This window comes from Felis catus, chromosome B2 (genome assembly GCF_018350175.1).
Source record: "Felis catus isolate Fca126 chromosome B2, F.catus_Fca126_mat1.0, whole genome shotgun sequence".
Classification (NCBI taxonomy): domain Eukaryota; kingdom Metazoa; phylum Chordata; class Mammalia; order Carnivora; family Felidae; genus Felis; species Felis catus.
Genome location: NC_058372.1, coordinates 38,667,941 through 38,685,720, shown reverse-complemented (window position 1 = coordinate 38,685,720; position 17,780 = coordinate 38,667,941). Strand labels below are relative to the sequence as shown.

Below are 17,780 nucleotides of genomic sequence, written 5' to 3'. Positions count from 1 at the left end.
CTGGATGGCTTGAAGAAGAAAAGCCAATTTTAATTTTAGCCCGAGCCAAACATAATGAGGAGAGTAAATCATAGTGTGAACCTTCCCTAGCCAAATGGAAATGAGTTTTGGATTATCTGCCGTTTTGAATTATCCACCCCACTGCTCCTTTCGTTAGCCCAGTCCCAGAGAGGACCACACACGGAGGTTGCTCCCGGGGTGTGGGGACCAGGGAAAGGTCAGGGCTCCTGGGGGCCGGGTGCTGTGAACCCAGGGGTGCTCTGTGATTTACAGCAGGGAAGGATTAAAGGGTTACGATGGCAGGGACTGGGTCCTTGGACATGAATTTGTGGCGGGGAGGCTTCGGGCAAGGGAGAGAGGACCAGACAGGCCCTGGTGCCCGGAAAGGCGTCCCTGTGGATCCATACCCTCCGTATTCTCCCTCTGAGGTACAAAAGGGGTGGTCCACCCAGCTTCCCAGAGCAGGACCCTTGCGTGAGTCTTCAGGTGATAGAATCCAAAAAAGCGTTTGGAATGGGGGCACGGGGTATTTTAGAGAAAACATCTCGAGAGTCAGGACTGAATCAAAAGCAAAAATCTCTCTGTGTGAGACCAGAGCTCCCACACACTCCCCCGAGGGCCGGAATAGAGGCTGACAAGCAAGAACAGGGGGGGAGGTCGAGGCCTAAACTGATGCCGGGAGCCGCCAGCCCTGTGGGCTGTCTGTGTCCCCTAGGCAGGGACCGATCCCCGGCAGCCACGGAGAGGAGCACATTTGCGGTGGACGACACGGCAGCAAAACAGCATTTGTTTCCATCAAGGCCGGACACACAAGCTTGCTCCCTCTCCCTGCCTCGCATGCCATCGGCTCACAGGCAGCCTGATTCACATCCAGGCCCCCGTTCCTAAAAGCAGGCCCTCCTTCACCCACACAGCCCTCCATTCAGGCAAACACACCCGTTCCCTCACTCACTCGCTCACCTCCATTCATGCAGCACCCCCTCACTCACACACGAGGCGCCTGCAGGCGCCTGATCAGTCACACATGCCAGTTCCCGCACACACACACCCCTCCGTTCGCGTTCCAACCCCGGCATCCACACGCCACACGCGTCCACACATGGGCCTCCGTCATCCACGCTCCTTCACACAGTGGCTCGCACGGGTCTTGAGACCAGAGGGCTGGCCGTGAACACGCTGGGTAGAAGACAGGTGCCCTTCAACCGTTACCGCCAGTCCTTTGTGTGGGAGCTAAGATCTTCTTCCTTCACCAAGTTGCTAGTTTTCCGTGTGTGTGTGTGTGTGTGTGTGTGTGTGTGTCTCATTGACGAGAACGTGTGTGATTTTCGTATCATTTTTTATTTCCGTGTAGCTGACATTTCCACAGCGGCCCAAGCTCAGCTGGTACCTTATATATGAGAGTAATCACTAAGGAGTTTGCCTCGAGCTGGGTTCCCCAGAAGTGGACCCAAAACAAGGATTTGAATGTAAGTGCCTTATTTGGCTGGTGGCGTCAGGACACCCAGGAAAAGGAATAGGAGGTGAGAGGGGGAAGGGAAGACAGCCAGTATCGGGTGAGAAGAGCAGGTGGCAGCAAAGGGCATCTGGGGCTCACCCGGGACCACTAGGGGACCGAAGAACGTGCCTCAGCATCATCCCGCCCCAGGAGGGGAGGAGCCGAGGTATGTATCCTCCACCCCTCTCATGGGGAAGCGTTGGTTGGAAGCTCTCCCCTCTGGGGCATCGCTTCTCCAGCATCAACAAATCAAAATGGACGAGGTGGCAAAGGTGCCCCGGGGTTCAGCTGGTCATGCTAGAGCACTCATTCATTCAGTCCACCACTCATTCATTCTCTCATCAAGCATGTCCCACATGCCTGCTCTGGGCCAGGTACTGAGCTTGCTCCTGGGGATTCAGAGCTGAACAAAATATGGTCCCTGCCAAGAAGGGGTTCCCAGGTGAACGGAGTATGAGACAGAGAAACACGTAATTACATTGCAACACAATAAAAGCTATCATGGATGCATTAACACGGAGGCATAATGCTGTCATTGAGAACAGAGAGGAAGCGGTTCTGAGCTTAATAACTTACTTATGCTAACAACTGCTTATCTTGCACAATAGAAGTTTAAACAGAGCCTAAATGGGCTCATTCTGCCCTTTTGATGTTTGAGACATTATTTCCCTCTTCCGTTCCCGTTGCCCGTGCTATCGCAGACCGCATTTTAAAAGTAGTTTGTGCAGAACTTTGGGGGTTCCGGATGTGGCCTCTGCCTCCATAGGTTTGCTTGGGGACAGTGCGGCAAAGGATTTTGCCCATCCTGCGTGAGTGTCTTTCTGTAGCCAAGAAACTAGGACCTTCGGAGGGGCTCCCTTGGGATTTGGCGCTCTCTCTCTCTCTCTCTCTCTCTCTCTCTCTCTCTTTCTCTCTCCTCTCTCTTTCTCTCCCCTTCCCCCCTTCACACTAGAAGCTATGACTCCAACATCAAAATGGGCGGTGCTGCCTGAGGTCAAAGACGCTGCCTCTCCCTTCAGACTGGGCACTCTGAGGTCTCAGCTCTCTCTCCAGCACATACTCCTTAAGCTTGCTCCCTCCTCTCTTTCTCAGGATTCTAGAAGGATCTCTCTACAGGGCAGCATCAGAGAGGGGGTTTGGGAAATCAGCTCTCTAATGCTAACTCATTTTTCTTCTCCCTAGAAGAAGCCCCGGTCTGTTTTCCTGAGGGCCTGGGAGGTAGAGTTGCTGGAGATGGGGCTGACAGGGCTTGAAAGCCTCGCACTGGAGCCAAACGCGGGGCTGGGGGCAGGGCCACCACCTGCCAACTCCTAGGCCAAAAAAAAAAAAAAAAAAAAAAAAAAAAAAGCAGCCCCATCAGCTCTTGTCTGGAAGTCAGGTTTCCTTTCCCCATCCCCTTGCTCCAGAGCAAGTCCCTCCAGGGCTCGCCTGGAGTGGTATGATTTATGGGGAGCAGCAGGTGCCCCAGGAGGGGGAGTCTGGGAAGAAGGCCCAAGCAGCGGCCTCTCCTGACAGATCCGAACCCCTCCCACTTTTATTAATTCACACTTTCCTGGCTGGGAGCACCCTGGAGGGGCCATTTCTTTTTACCTGAAGCCGAGGCAGGCATCTTACTTGATTTACAGGCTCCAGGGGCGGGTGGCTCCTTGGCTGGTTGCTAAGGTATCTTTTAAATGGAAATCAGGGTGGAGAGATATCACATATATCGTGCCAGCCATCTGCTAAATGTTGCCTCTTCTGTCTGGAACAGCTCGAGGTGGTTCTGACAGGGAGGCAGGGCCCAGGGGCCGGAGGGAGTGGGGAGGAAAGTCTGTGGTCTCACCATCAAGGGAAGGAACAGGAACTTTCCGTTTCTGCCGCCATGTCCATTAGTTTTCTGATTTCAGCCCTCATCTTTCTTTTTCCCTTTTGTTTTAAATATAAAATCCCATCTGGAGATTCTGATTACAAACCATCAGCCTAGTTCCACACGCTATATTTATTGCCAGTATATTTAAGCGTGTGCATGCATGTGTGTATGTGTGCGTGCGCATGTGCGTCCTGTGTGTGTGTGTGTGTGTGTGTGTGTGTGTGTGTGAGACCCACTGCCGTGAAGCCTGACAGGTGGGTCTTTCTGAGCCTGTTAGGGCTCTGCCTCTGGGAACACCATCCTTAAGCAGGAAACACAAGAGCCCCAATTTAGTCAAACAGCTGGGCCGTCACAGGTTACTAAGCGATCCCATAGTGGCAGCAGCAGGATTCTCTATGTACACCAGGCACATGGAAGCCTCTGGAGGGACCTGCTCCACTCCAAGGACAGCTTAGAGCCTGACAGTCCTCAGTTCAAACCATGGCTTTTCTCGTGGTAGCTGGGAGAGTTTGGGCTGGCCCAAACCTCTTTGAACCTCAAGTCCCAGTGGTTAAAATGGGGATAGCAATACTTGAGGCCACAAGGTACGGGAGGGTGGGTTGTCTCCTGCACAAGGTTATCCAGCGAAGGGGCCCTACAAATGCCCTGCAAGGACACCTGTTCCTACTTGCACAGGAATACCTTAGGGACCAGGGGCAACACTCACCTTGCAGAGTTGCTGGGAAAACCACCCGAAGAAACCCAGGCAGGGAGGAGACATTGTTCCTGCCCAGAGTTGTGCAGATTCTTGCGGGCACTGCCGGTCCTGGGTAGAGTGTTTCTCCTCCTCTCCTGGGTCCTCTGTCTGTGTCTCCAGGCAGCCCCTGCCCCGCCCCTCCCTCTCTTCCCCTCCTCTCCCCTCCCCAGGCCCAGGCTCATGGACATTCTGAGCAGACGAGCTCTTGCTCCTCTGCAGATAGATTCCTCTGCATGAAGGCTGATGCTGACATTTGATACCAGCATCCATGTCACTGCTTGGCTTCTGATCCCCGTGCACCTCTCTCAGCTTTGCTCACAAATAATCCCATAGCCCCTCCTGACTGCTTTCATCCGCTCGCTCCTTTGTTCCTGAAACCAAATCTCTACTCCTAATCTCTCCCTCTCTTAGCTCCCCTCTGCCACCTGCCCCATCCAGACACGCTTAGAGGGACCTAGTGGCTCCTTCCAGCTCAAATCCCTGCTCGGGAGAGGGAGCCCCCACTCTGGGGGTGCGCTAATTACACGCATCCACACGCTCCCCTTGCCTCCCTCCCGACTTGGGGTTTAAGCTGCTTTTTGTTGGGCTATGGGAGTATTATAAGTGATGGTTCTCAGAATACAATTTTAATTAAGATTCAATAGTCACCTTCTCTGTCAGTAAGCTTCCATGCTGATTACTTAAAATATATTTACCCAGCGCTATTATGTCACAGATTTGAATTCATTAGACACTTGTTAATCCTTAACAAACTTTTTAAAAATAAGGTTTGGTTAACATAATTTACAAAGACAAAACTGTCTGAAACAATGGGCCCTGTGCAGGATGCACATCCCAAAGTGCCCGGGGCTTCCCTGCTTGGGGCCACTGCCACCCTCTATCAGAGGGCAGGTGACAGGACCAAGGATGGGCAGGCCCAGAGGATGCCGTAGGATGGGGCGGTCTGTCCACATTGCACTGATGCAGCCCAGACAGCAAGCCTTCTAGGGCACAGGGCAGGGTCAGAGAGGGTAAAGGAAGGATCCAGAGGGGCAAATCAAAGAGATCTAGCACAGGCCACCAGCAGGCTTGGCCCTGGACTCATAGGAACCTGACAGACATTACCACTTCCTTTGTACGCCATGTTGTGTAAATGTTGGAAGTGCTGCTTAGCCTCGGGTCACTTCAGCGTTTACTGACAAGAGCTTATAAAGAGGAAGCCTTTCTCTTGGGACCATAGGCTTGCAGCACACTACCCCCCTCTCTACACATGTACACATGCATGCCTCCAACTTAACCAAGGAGGGACATCCTTGAGTGTGGCTGTCCCTGGATCCCCAGTGGGTATAAGGGGTACTGTTCACCTCTACTTGAGCAGACACAACAGCCAGAGACATATGGACTCCCTGACTCCATGACCATGGTGAGTCATGCTGGGCAGTGCAGCTGTTGGTTGCCAGAAGTTGTTTCTGAAGTTTCTGCCGTGACCGCACCTCTCCGTAAAGATAGTCTTCTCAGCTGACTAACCAAATGAACCCTAAACAGTGTCAATACAGACCTCGGAACCTCAGTGACAATGCCAGAAACTGGCTTTGCTCAGTACTGTACTTCATTCATTCATTTAATTGATATTTACGGGGCACTTACGATGAGTTGGGTGTGTGCAAGGCACTGGAGGACAAGATAGGTAAAGTCCCTGTCTTTTGGAGTTTACGGTCTATGAAGGCAGATAGCTGAGTAATTAAGGAATTATAATGACAAGTGCAGTGAGCATGTATGTAGGACAACCATAGAATAAGGAGCACATAGCAGAAGGGTTTAATTTGGTTGAGGTTGTGGAGAGGCTTCCTGGAGTAGGTGGTATTGAAGCTGAGACCCGGAGGTAGAATAGGAACTTGGCCAGGCAGGAGTGGAGTTAGGGAGAGAGGCCAGGAAGAAACCAGAGCATGTTGGAAGTCCTGGAGGAAGATCAAGCATGGCATTTATAAGTGAGAGACGTTGAGCCTAGCTGGGAAAAGAAGAGCGATGGAACAGAGGGTGGTAAGAGATAAACTAGGGTAGTGGCCAGAACCAGCCCTTGCAAAGATTTGTTCTTGTGCTAAAAATATAAGAAGAGGGTCAGCGCAGATGGAGAAGATTCCTGTTTGTTTTATCAGACTCCAGCTAAGTATGAACCTAGAAAGCCCGAGCTCATTTGAGCACAGGGAAGGTGGCAGGTGGAAATCTTTCACATGCAGACACCTCTGGGTTGGATGTCTCTGGCGAGACCTGGTTCAGGGTCGGATGATAACCCCTCAGGTCTGTTAAAGCAGGGACTGGCAGGGTGGATGGCTGCTCATGGAAACCCAGAGCAGAACTGTGTGGAATTAGGCGTGTTGGCAAAGGCTTGATGAGGGTGATTGTAATGAAGAAGATGAAGAGGGGGAAAAAATCCTCTACAACAGATATTGGCAAACATTTTCTGTAAAGGGCAAGACAATACATATTCTAGGCTTTGCTGGCCACATTATATCTGCTGCAACTACTCACCTTTGCCACTGTAGTGTGTGCCCACACGCACGCACGCACACACACGCACACACACACACACACAAGACATAGCCATGATAATATGTAAATGAATTGAACATGACCATATTCTAATAAAACTTTATTTCCATAAACAGGTGGCAGGCTGGATTCGGCCCTTGGCTATAGTTAGCCAACACCTGCTCCAACAACACTGTCCAATATGGTAGCCAATAGCCACATATGGCTAGTGAGCACTTAAAATGTGCTCTAAGCATTAAATACACACCCAATTTTAAAGACTTAGTGCAAATAAAAGTATGTTAAATATCTTGTTAATAATTGTATGTATTGATTACATGTGAAATAATATTTTGAATATAGTGGTTTAAATAAAATATATTATCAAAATTTATTTCATCTTTTTCTTTTTTACTCTGTATATGTCCGCTAGAACATTTAAATTACATTTATGGCTAGTAAATTACATTTCTATTGGACAGCACTGAGCAGAAACAACACTCTCCAGATGGAATATAGATTAAGTCTTTGGCCCTTGAAGGGTCTGAGGTGGGAGATTTACCCTGAAATAGACACAATAATGAAATTCACATCTTCACAATAAAGTAATATCTAATTGGAGTAGGTTTTTAAATTTACCATACAACCTTTCAAATCAGTTGGCTGTTTTTTCTGTGTCTGGGCTTCTCAAACTGGGAGCTATGGAGCCCTACTTCCTCAAGATATTAATGATCGTTGCTCTCCAAAAAGAGTATCTTTAGCTAAAAAAGGCAAAGCAATGTAGAATTAAGCATTAATCTATTTTCTTTACTGCAGCAGAATTTCTCAACCTTTCTGCACTTGCTAACGCATATAGAGCTTTTGCGAGAGCAAGAGAGAGCAGGCAATGTGTCCCCAACTCGGTGGCCTTAGAACGCCTTTCTTGCAGAACCCTAGCCTGCACTGCTAGAAGGCAGTTTGAGAGCGCTGGTCTGCGTGAGGCTACACAACCCGTGTGCAGGGATTTTCAAAAGTCCAACTCCATTGATGTTTTCAGCACTACATAAATGGAGCCACAGCTAGTACAACATGGAACAGTGAGAAAACTCTAAGATTTGGAAGCACAAAGACCTGAGTCAAAGGCCATTTCTTCCTTCCCTAGATATCCATTCATGCAGAAGCACAGACTATGTACCAGGCACTACTTTCAGCCTTTGAGTATGTAGTGGTGAATAAAAACAAGCCCCTACATCTTGGGGCTCTGTTGCCAGTGCAGAAGACAAGCATTAAACAAGACAAGTAGGTAAAATAAATAGACAGGAGGTTAGATCGTGATCAGTTTCAAGGAGAAAATACAAAGTAAGGAAAAGGGATGTGCACGTCAGGGTGGGGCGTCGGGAGGGAAGGTGACTTTTGAGTGAACACTTGAAGGAGGCTATTCAGCGGTGGACAAGTTCTCATCTATATACACAGATAAGCCCTTCCTTATGCCAGATGTTTCCAAAGCCCAAATGAGATGATGTACCTGAAGGTCTGGCCAGAGGACCCAGCACAGAAGAAGTTCATGCCTTTGCTTCCTGTCTCACCCCTCTTCTGCATTTCCCAAAGATTCATCTACTGTGTGGACTCTCCGTGGTGAAACTTACCTATAACCAGTTCCCCAAAAACCCCAATAACCAGTTCTCCAGGGGTCAGCTCTCTCCCTGTCCATGTCCTTGTTCCTAAGGAACGCTAAGTCTAAACCAATTAAGAAAGTAACACTGCGGGGCGCCTGGGTGACTCAGTCGGTTAAGCGTCCGACTTCAGCTCAGGTCGTGATCTCACACTCCGTGAGTTCGAGCCCCATGTCGGGCTCTGCTGTCAGTCCAGAGCCTGGAGCCTGCTTCAGATTCTGTGTCTCCCTCTCTCTCTGCCGCTCCCCACTCACACTCTCTCTCTATCAAAAAAATGAATAAACAACAACAAAAAAAAAGAAAGGAAAACTGCTTCAAGATACATCCATAACACACTTTTCAAATCTGATGATTATTACTTGAACCACTGGTATGGATTTGTCCCTCCATTCATTCCACACATTTATAGCGCGCCTACTGTGTTCCAGACACTGTGCTAGACGTGTGGGATACGGCAATTCACAAAACAGATCAAAGTAATCTATCCCTGTGGAGCTGACATTCTCGTGGGGGAGATAAGAAATATTCCATAAATATAATTAGTAAGTAAATTAAATAGTCTGTTAGAAGGTGATGATAACTAAGGGCGCGGGGGGAGTGGAACTGCATGAAAGGGACTGGTTGGAAGAAGAGGTTAGACCTCGCACGAGCACAGGCCATTCTCTGCTGCCCCCCTGAGGCAGGGGTTGGGGTGACCAGTGAAGCTCTGGTGGGGCATTAGGAAGTGGCCTCTTGACCCTGACCTTGTGTCCCTCCCTTCTAGGCACCACGGCCTGAGTGACCAGACCATGGAGACCCTGCTTGGTGGCCTGCTGGCGTTTGGCATGGCGTTTGCCGTGGTCGACGCCTGCCCCAAGTACTGTGTCTGCCAGAACCTGTCTGAGTCACTGGGGACCCTCTGCCCTTCCAAGGGGTTGCTCTTCGTGCCCCCTGACATTGACCGGCGGACGGTGGAGCTGCGTCTGGGTGGCAACTTCATCATCCACATCGGCCGCCAGGACTTCGCCAACATGACGGGGCTGGTGGACCTGACCCTGTCCAGGAACACCATCAGCCACATCCAGCCCTTCTCCTTCCTGGACCTCGAGAGCCTCCGCTCCCTGCACCTGGACAGCAACCGGCTGCCCAGCCTCGGGGAGGACACCCTGCGGGGCCTGGTCAACCTGCAGCACCTCATCGTCAACAACAACCAGCTGGGCGGCATCGCCGACGAGGCCTTCGAGGACTTCCTGCTGACACTGGAGGACCTGGACCTCTCCTACAACAACCTGCACGGCCTGCCCTGGGGCTCCGTGCGGCGCATGGTCAACCTGCACCAGCTGAGCCTGGACCACAACCTGCTGGACCACATTGCCGAGGGGACATTCGCCGACCTGCAGAAACTGGCTCGTCTGGACCTCACCTCCAACCGGCTGCAAAAGTTGCCCCCGGACCCCATCTTCGCCCGCTCCCAAGCCTCCGCCCTGACTGCCACGCCTTTTGCTCCACCCTTGTCCTTTAGTTTTGGGGGGAACCCGCTGCACTGCAACTGTGAGCTGCTCTGGCTGCGGAGGCTCCAGCGGGACGACGACCTGGAGACCTGCGGCTCCCCCGGCGGCCTCAAGGGCCGCTACTTCTGGCACGTGCGAGAGGAGGAGTTTGTGTGCGAGCCGCCTCTCATCACCCAGCACACGCACAGGCTGCTGGTTCTGGAGGGCCAGGCGGCCACGCTCAAGTGCAAGGCCATCGGGGACCCCGGCCCCCTCATCCACTGGGTGGCCCCTGACGACCGCCTGGTGGGGAACTCCTCAAGGACCGCCGTGTACGACAACGGCACCCTGGACATCCTCATCACCACGTCCCAGGACAGCGGCGCCTTCACCTGCATCGCCGCCAACGCCGCCGGGGAGGCCACGGCCATGGTGGAGGTGTCCATCGTCCAGCTGCCGCATGTCAGCAACAGCACCAGCCGCACGGCGCCCCCCAAGTCCCGCCTCTCGGACATCACTGGCTCCAGCAAGACCAGCCGGGGAGGGGGAGGCAGTGGGGGCGGGGAGCCGCCCAAAAGCCCCCCGGAGCGGGCTGTGCTCGTGTCTGATGTGACTACCACCTCGGCCCTGGTCAAGTGGTCGGTCAGCAAGTCGGCGCCCCGCGTGAAGATGTACCAGCTGCAGTACAACTGCTCCGACGATGAGGTACTGATTTACAGGTGAGCCGGGGGCTGTGGCAAAGGCAGGGAGGTGTCTGGCAGGAGAGGGAGGGAGGAGGAGGTGACGGGGAGGGTGTTGAACTGTTCCCACCTACACCCCTCCTCCCCAGAGGTGCCTGTGGGATTCTTGCGGCAAACTGTGTCCTCTGTGCAGGTAAGAGGACGTAGAAAGAACTTCAACTACCTGCCCGGGGGCAGCCCCAAGAGACACGTGTCAGAAGGACCAGGCCTCCCAGGGCGTGGCTGTGATAGGTGGCCATGTGGCTCTGAGCCTCTGGACTTTCTGGGTTTTGAGCCCCAGGTGGGGGACACACAAGAACAATGAGGGGAGCTCTTGGCCCAAGGATCTAACTCCTCCAAGGAGGAATGAATCTGGCCTTCATCTGGACTCGCATGTATCGTGCTTAAGGGTTTGAGGCCAGAAAGAGTAGAACTCGGATCATGGCCCCACCACTTGCTACCCATTTAATTCTCCTGGGCTGCCTCAGTTTTCCCTACCTGTAAAATGGGGAGAAGCCATACCTGACTGAGGTTGGACGTTTGAATGCAGGTGATCGAATCCAATTCAAACCGGCTGAAAAAAGAAAAAGGGGAAATGGAGACATAGTGTGTTGGCTCAGGTACTGTAAAAGTCAGGAAGCTGCTTCGGGCTCAGCTAGATCAAAGGACCCACCAACGTCCTGTATTCTCAGAGTTTCTTACATTCCCTAAGTTCCATTTTCTTCTGGTTTGGCTCACCCCCACGCAGTCTCTTTCCTCTGAGCTTCCCTCTGTCCCTTTCCCAGCTGGTCCCACAGAAGCCCTGGATGAGCTCTGATTGGCAAGAGCAGGTCACGGTAGCCCCCTGGATATTAGAGGTGGGGCCATCTTGCCCACCTGTGCTGACATCTCCGGGCATGATCTCCTTTAACTGGATATGGAGACAATGAAGTTGACCTTGTGACTTTACGGTGAGGATCAAGGGGTCATTTCCTGGGCCTGGTTAAGGGAGGTTAAGACTAAAAAACTGCACTTGAATTGCCCCTCAGTCATTCAGAGGGAGGGAGAGAGGAGCTCACGGAGGGACAGATCCAGGCCAGAGGGTCCAGGCTCTGACCTCGGATGAGTCCCCATCTTAGCCAGCCCTGGTGTGCGTTAACCGAGAAGCATATGGCCTAGTATCTTACTGCTCAAGGAATGCCTGGTTTCTCCTGAAACCCTGTGTATTTATTGCGTGCCTTTAAAATGATTATTCTGAGAAGGGATCCCATAGGCTTCGTAGACGCCTGAGGGTCCATGGTGCAGGAGAGGTCAAGAGCATTGAGATTTCTTCTGGCCTCTGTCTCAGTTGCTGAGTCTCTGGATCAGGAGGCCTGAGAGAGAAGAGCTCACAAGGAAGGCATTCATTCACCAAATGGAGTCCCGGAGACTGAAGGGGGGCGCGTCATGGAAACTGATAGAAACCAGGGTACTTCCCTGACTGGCCTATGCTTGGCTTGTCTGGACAGCAGCTCCTCCCCTCAGGATGTGCAGAAGGCAGCATTAGACCCTATTAAACATATACATGTGAGCACATATAAAGAGATCTATAGATAGATCATTAAGCCCAATAATACACATATGTAATTTTCTAATGATAAAAGTAATAGTCTGTAGTAAATTTGAAAAATACAATGACAAAGAGAAATGAGAATTACCTGTAATCCCACCACCTAAAGTTAACCCGTTTTCTTTCTCTACATTTTATCTCAATTCGAAATGATATTTATGGCCAGTCTAGTTTGTACTTCTTAATTCTTTGCACCCAACATTATACTTGCTTAGTTCCCATGGTAGTAAAAATATTTTCCATTTGCCTCTACCACAATTTCTTTAACTAATCTTCTATTGTTGAACATTTGGGTTTCTCATTTTCAGCATGAGAAGCAGTGCAGCGATGGCTCTTTGTTCACAAATAGATTTGTGCAGGTTCAGTGCTGTGCTTGGCATATTTTTCTAGGGGTTGAATGACTGGTTTCATGAGTAAATTATAATCTTTACACATTCTGTGTAAATATTTATCGACCCCTCCCTATGGAAGGGGACAGTGCCCATTTCGACCACACCTTCGCCAATGATTGAATATATAATTACTTTCATCTTTGCCATTTTATAAGTAAGAAATGGAACTTGTTTTAATTTGCATCTCTTTGATAACTTGTGAGGTTGACCTTTGGAAAATAAGTATATTTCTTCACTTGTGAATTTATTACATGGTCTTGACTTTGGTGAGAAGTGTCAAGGTGAAAGGCGACCAGCTCTGAGGCTTGCACCGGCATAGGGTTGCACAGGCAGCACGCCCCTATCATACCCCTCCCCGGGGGACCCAGAAAGCCAGGCAGGGACACAGGAGGGGTTGGGCCTCTGCTTCTGAAGTCACTCAAGATGGGAGTTCAAACTGCTTGCATTTGGTGATTGAGAACCTGGAGACACTAGGTTCTTAAAAATAAATAAAATGAATCTATCAGAAACCTTGGAAGGGCGCCTGGGTGGTCCAGTGGGTTGAGCGTCCGACTTTGGCTCAGGTCATGATCTCTCAGTTTGTGAGTTCGAGCCCTGCATCAGGCTCTCTGCTGTCAGTGCAAAGCCCGCTTTATATCTACTGTCTCCCTCTTTCTGTCCCTCCCTGCCTTTTCTCTCTCTCTCTCTAAAAAATAAGTAAACATTAAAAAAGAAAAGAAAAGAAAAGAAAACTTGGAATAAAAACAACAACAAAAACTGCTGACTTCCTCTGAGCTCAGTCATGGGGACCAGGGGAGACAGAGCTCAGAAAGATTTCCAGATAGTGCGGGCACATAGTAGGTGTTCAGGGTACACGCGTCACTATCATTATTAGTAAAAGTAATAGTAATGGTGAGAGGAAGACCATTATCTTGTCTGTGGCGCTTGGGGGAGGAAAGGAAAGGGAGGGCTGAATACACACTTCGGTCTTTAACAAGACAGATTTCTAAAATTGGAAACCAAAAGTTCAGAGTGAGTCTGTAGTCAGTTGATAGGAGCGGCCCTCGCTGGTCACCTTGGCTGTCTGCTCACTCTGTGTCTGACACGTGGCTTTCCAGGCCGTGTCACATTCAGGGCTCCCAGGCATACCGCGAGACGTGGAAAGGGCCGAGAGAATTAGGAAACTCTCCCAGGCTCGGGCAGCCAGAAAGAAGCAGGACTGATTTGAACTGAGGCCGCTCCTGGAGTCACTGCTAGACTCGGCCCTGTGTTCATGCCGCCCAGCATCCTAACAGCAACTCTGAGAAAGAAGGAGACTCCAGGAAGGAAACCGAAGTTTTAGACAATGAACTGTCCCCATAAGAAAGAAAAGACACCGGTGGCTGCACGGTGGCTTCTGACGTGCACCAGAAAGTGTACAAGAGAAGGGAAGAAAGGCCTGTATCCAAAGATGAGGAGGAGAAGGTGCTGGGTGGAGAGAGCTAAAGACAGTCGAACGGGGGCTTTTTAACCCCTGTTCTAGCAAGAAGGAGAAATGACAGCAGTCTGCAGGTTGGGAAGGAGGTTGCAGGGAGACTAGACCAGAAGCTGCAGGCCAGCCTGGCCTTTTCGGATTTGCCCCCACTCTCCCCAGCAAGGAGACCAGCAGCACAAATAGCACAAATCTGCGCTACGAGCTTACTTGTGCCGCGCGCCGTGTTCTAAGGGCTTTATGCACACCGATTCATTTAGTCTTTACTATCCCCGGGAGGTGAGGGCTACGATTATGCCACTTTGCATGTAAGAAACTTGCCCAAGGTGTTACACAGGGGTAAGTAGCAGAGACAGAATTGGGATCCCAGTCACCCGGGTCGGAAAAGCCCCATACCTTGCAGAAGGAAGCAAAGAACGTGAGTGCTGGTCCCCAGGCCCTGAGGGTCACGTTCAAGACTAAAGGAACGCTAGATGAGGTTCTCGAGCTGTGGGAGTGGTCCCGAGGCAGCATGGACAGAAAGAGAAGTGCCTCAGATGGGGAAAGGGCGGATATTCCACTTTTCCAAGAATAGACTGCGTAAATCATAGGATGCTAGGCTGGGCATGGAGTCCCTGCCAAGTTCTAGAAAGGATTTCACAACAGATGGCGGCAAGCCCTGAGAAGAGAATGCTGATTGCCAGGCCCCAGCGTGGATTCACATGGGGAAAATCCTGCCTAATTACTGATCTGTCTTCAGGAGACACTGTGGACCCGCAGCTCTCAGACCCGCGTGCCTCCAAGCCATTTACGAGGCTACACTCCTCGGTTGACACCCTCCTTGTACAGCGATTCTCCGCTAGACCCTACCCCCATGTGGCCCCACAGGCAAGAAGAGTCGAATCTCTGGGGTGCTGAGTGCCCTTGGAAAGCATCCCAGGAGTTTCCATTGGCTATGACTCACAACCGTAAACAGAGCTCCTCACAATTTTATAGGACACTTGACAAAATCTCACACTGTGTTTGGGACAAAATGGAGACACGCGTGCATGGTGAAATGGGCTTGAAACTGTTCAAGTAACCAGACTGATAAATTAATGTGAACATGCAACAAAGCCTCTACCGTGTGCCTCAATTTCTGCCCCCATTTCTGTTCCTCTTGGTACATTTCCCTCTTGTCATGGATAACGATGTGGAAAACGTGTCTTCCCTTTGGTTCAAGGATTCCATTGAACAAGCACAAGGTGAAGAAAATCTGGCTCAACTGGAATTCTGTGCGGCATGGGCTCTGGAGTTTTGGTTGATCTCAAGGACATTATAGCCCCAAAGTGATGGAGCCACTAAGACTCCTGTGGTTTTGATTGTGTTAACAGAGATAAAAGGCTCAGCTAGGGAGAGATTACAATTCTAACCACGGAATCATTCGAGCTGGTCAGAGCAGCGATGTAGAGTGTTTAGCACAGGGTGGCGCAGTCTCAAGAATCATTTTACCAGTTGCAATGTGTCCAGAGATCAGTTGATGAGAGTGGGATTCTAGAAGCTCGTGTGAGATGGACGAACGTTACCTTGGAGAGGAGAGGACGTAGAAAAGAAGTCGTAACTCCCTGAGCTTATTCAAAGAACTCAGGAGTAAAAGATTGGAAAACACACGCACAAACGCACACGCATGCATATGCACTTACAAAAGTAAGCATCAGCCCATTACAAGAAAAAAGCCCGACGGCAGCAGCTTGATGTACTTTCTCACTGCTGTCCATCTGGCTGCGAAATTCAGTGTTGTATCCTTCTCCCTCTCCAGCATGTGTTTTCACGTGTACTCATCTCTGTACCCCAGCTCCTAGTAAGTCCTGGCCCACCCACAGCTACTGAATCGACCTTCAGTGAACTGAACAGAATGGAAATGAGCATTAGAGCCGCCCAACAGCAGAATAAGTAAGAGCTGCCACAAAACAGCAAGCTGCCCATGCCAGAAAGGTTCAAGCAGAACCTTGCTGACTTCATGCTGGGGACACTGGGTGGGCAGCCCGACGTTAGGTGAGTATGGAAACATTTGACTTAAATGACCCCAGCTCTGGTAGTCTACGACTCTTTTTAAGATCTTTTTAATCCCATGATTGAGGCAGTATGGTTATCACTCTTGCTAAATACACCGGCTTTTACCAGTTGGGGCCACTATGGCATCTTACCTCCCAGGGTTGGGGTGTCCTGTCTCATAGGGGTTTGAGCCCCAGGGCCTGAAGTCACAGACAGGCTTTTTGGCAGAGACTCAGATTGTCCAACAAGAACTGGACACAAGTCATTGATGGGTTGCCATTGACCCACACCAAGGGCCCATGGAAGCCCTGGGATGCTGTGAGCAGTGTCTGAAAACATCAGGTTCTATTCCGCATATCAGGAAGGAGGAGCAGCCATGGGTAACTCAAACCCAAAACATGGGTAACTCAGGATTTGAATTTGACTATGAAATAGGGTCTTGCTCTTTTATCAGATAATTAGCTCCCTAGTTATCTAATGCTTCCCACTGACCTCCCAAGGCATTTGTCTTCCCTGCGTACACACGGCTGAGCCCCACAGCGCCCTGGCATGTTCCCCGTGTGACTGGGGAGGGCCGACTCTCCCATCTCTATGCCCCAGGGCCTGCCCTTTCAGGAAGTATCCAACATTAATGGGGGCAGTGTCAGAGCCAGGAGGGGTCACAAGGGCAAGAGGCAGGGTGGCAGGAGAGGAGTCAGAAAGAGGGGAGCCTCCCTTCCCGTTGGAGAAGGCAGCAGCCCATCCAGCTTAGCCTCATCCCTGATGTGCCATGGAAAGTTAAGTGCCCTGCGTGTCATTATCAGCCCAAGTGACATTCACAAACACTTGTCTCCAAGAGTCATCGGAACATCTGTCACCAGGCGTGATGTTGCAACTGTCCCCAGGAGGGCCAGGGGAACAGCAAGCATGCTTCTAAAACACAGTGTGGAATTAGCCAGCCTTGGCTCCCTGCTGTTTATTATGCCATGGTCATCAACATGTAGGGCAAGTGGGGGATGATGAGAAGAGAGACCCCAAAGGTGGGGCAAGACAGCAGCCATTTCATGCCCCACCCCCGTTCCATCTGCAGGCCCCCCTTTCCATGCCGTCTTCTTCCATGAATGTCAGACATGACACCACCACCCCTGTCCTGGGGAGACTGTACCACCCTACTAAGTTTTGCAGTGCTGGGGCTGGGGGCATCTTCTACTGTTGTTCTGCCTTCCATCGAGGCAAAGGATAAGAGGGCCAATTCCATCAGGTCCCACCCCATCAGGATCTTATCAATCAACACTTGAATGGAGGTCCGTTCCCTCCCCATGATAAAACAGCCATGCCCACCATGGGATGGAGGGAAATTTACTAATGAAGCCGAGACCTTGTGGATGGGGGAGAAACTGGTAGGAGAAACAAGGGTTCCCTACACAGAGGGGGTCCCCAGGTCTATAAAACCCTCCCCCTGGATGAAGAGAGGTTCTTTGACTCAGCTGATTCCCCAGACACTCAGCTTCTACTGAAAGTTTCGACTGAGCTCCCACAGGTGAAAGAAGAAAAAGATGTAAAGGAAGAAACAGGGGTGCATGGGTCGGGGGAAGTTCCCTAGCAGCTTGCTGGTCAGGACCACAATCAAAACCAGCCTGCCTTGGATTTTATAGTTTTCTAAGTTTCATTCACACTGTTAAGTTACTGAAAGCTGACATCCACAAGGGAGGGATGGACAGGACAGATGCTCATTTTATAGGTGGTGAAACTGATTGTCAAACGAATTGAGTAGATTTCCCAAGGTTGCAAAAAATTAGACTAGAAGTGTGGTCTCCTTTCTAGTCCCAGGTACCATGAGACTAGTTACCATGCTGTGGGGCACATCTCACTAAGAGCACATGAGTTTTTGTTACGACTTGGGCTGAGGAGTGGCACCTGTAACTTCTCT

At 50.6% G+C, this 17,780-nt stretch overlaps 1 protein-coding gene across 1 annotated transcript in view; it reads left to right on the top strand.

Annotated features, from left to right (window-relative positions):
- Window positions 1–17,780, top strand: part of LRFN2 (leucine rich repeat and fibronectin type III domain containing 2) — a 190,143-nt gene that overhangs the window by 138,668 nt on the left and 33,695 nt on the right. The window contains exon 2 of the mRNA XM_003986090.4: window positions 9,004–10,428. Within this exon, the coding sequence (XP_003986139.1) occupies window positions 9,029–10,428 (1,400 nt within the window). The 5' untranslated portion in view covers window positions 9,004–9,028. The remainder of the gene's footprint in view (window positions 1–9,003; window positions 10,429–17,780) is intronic.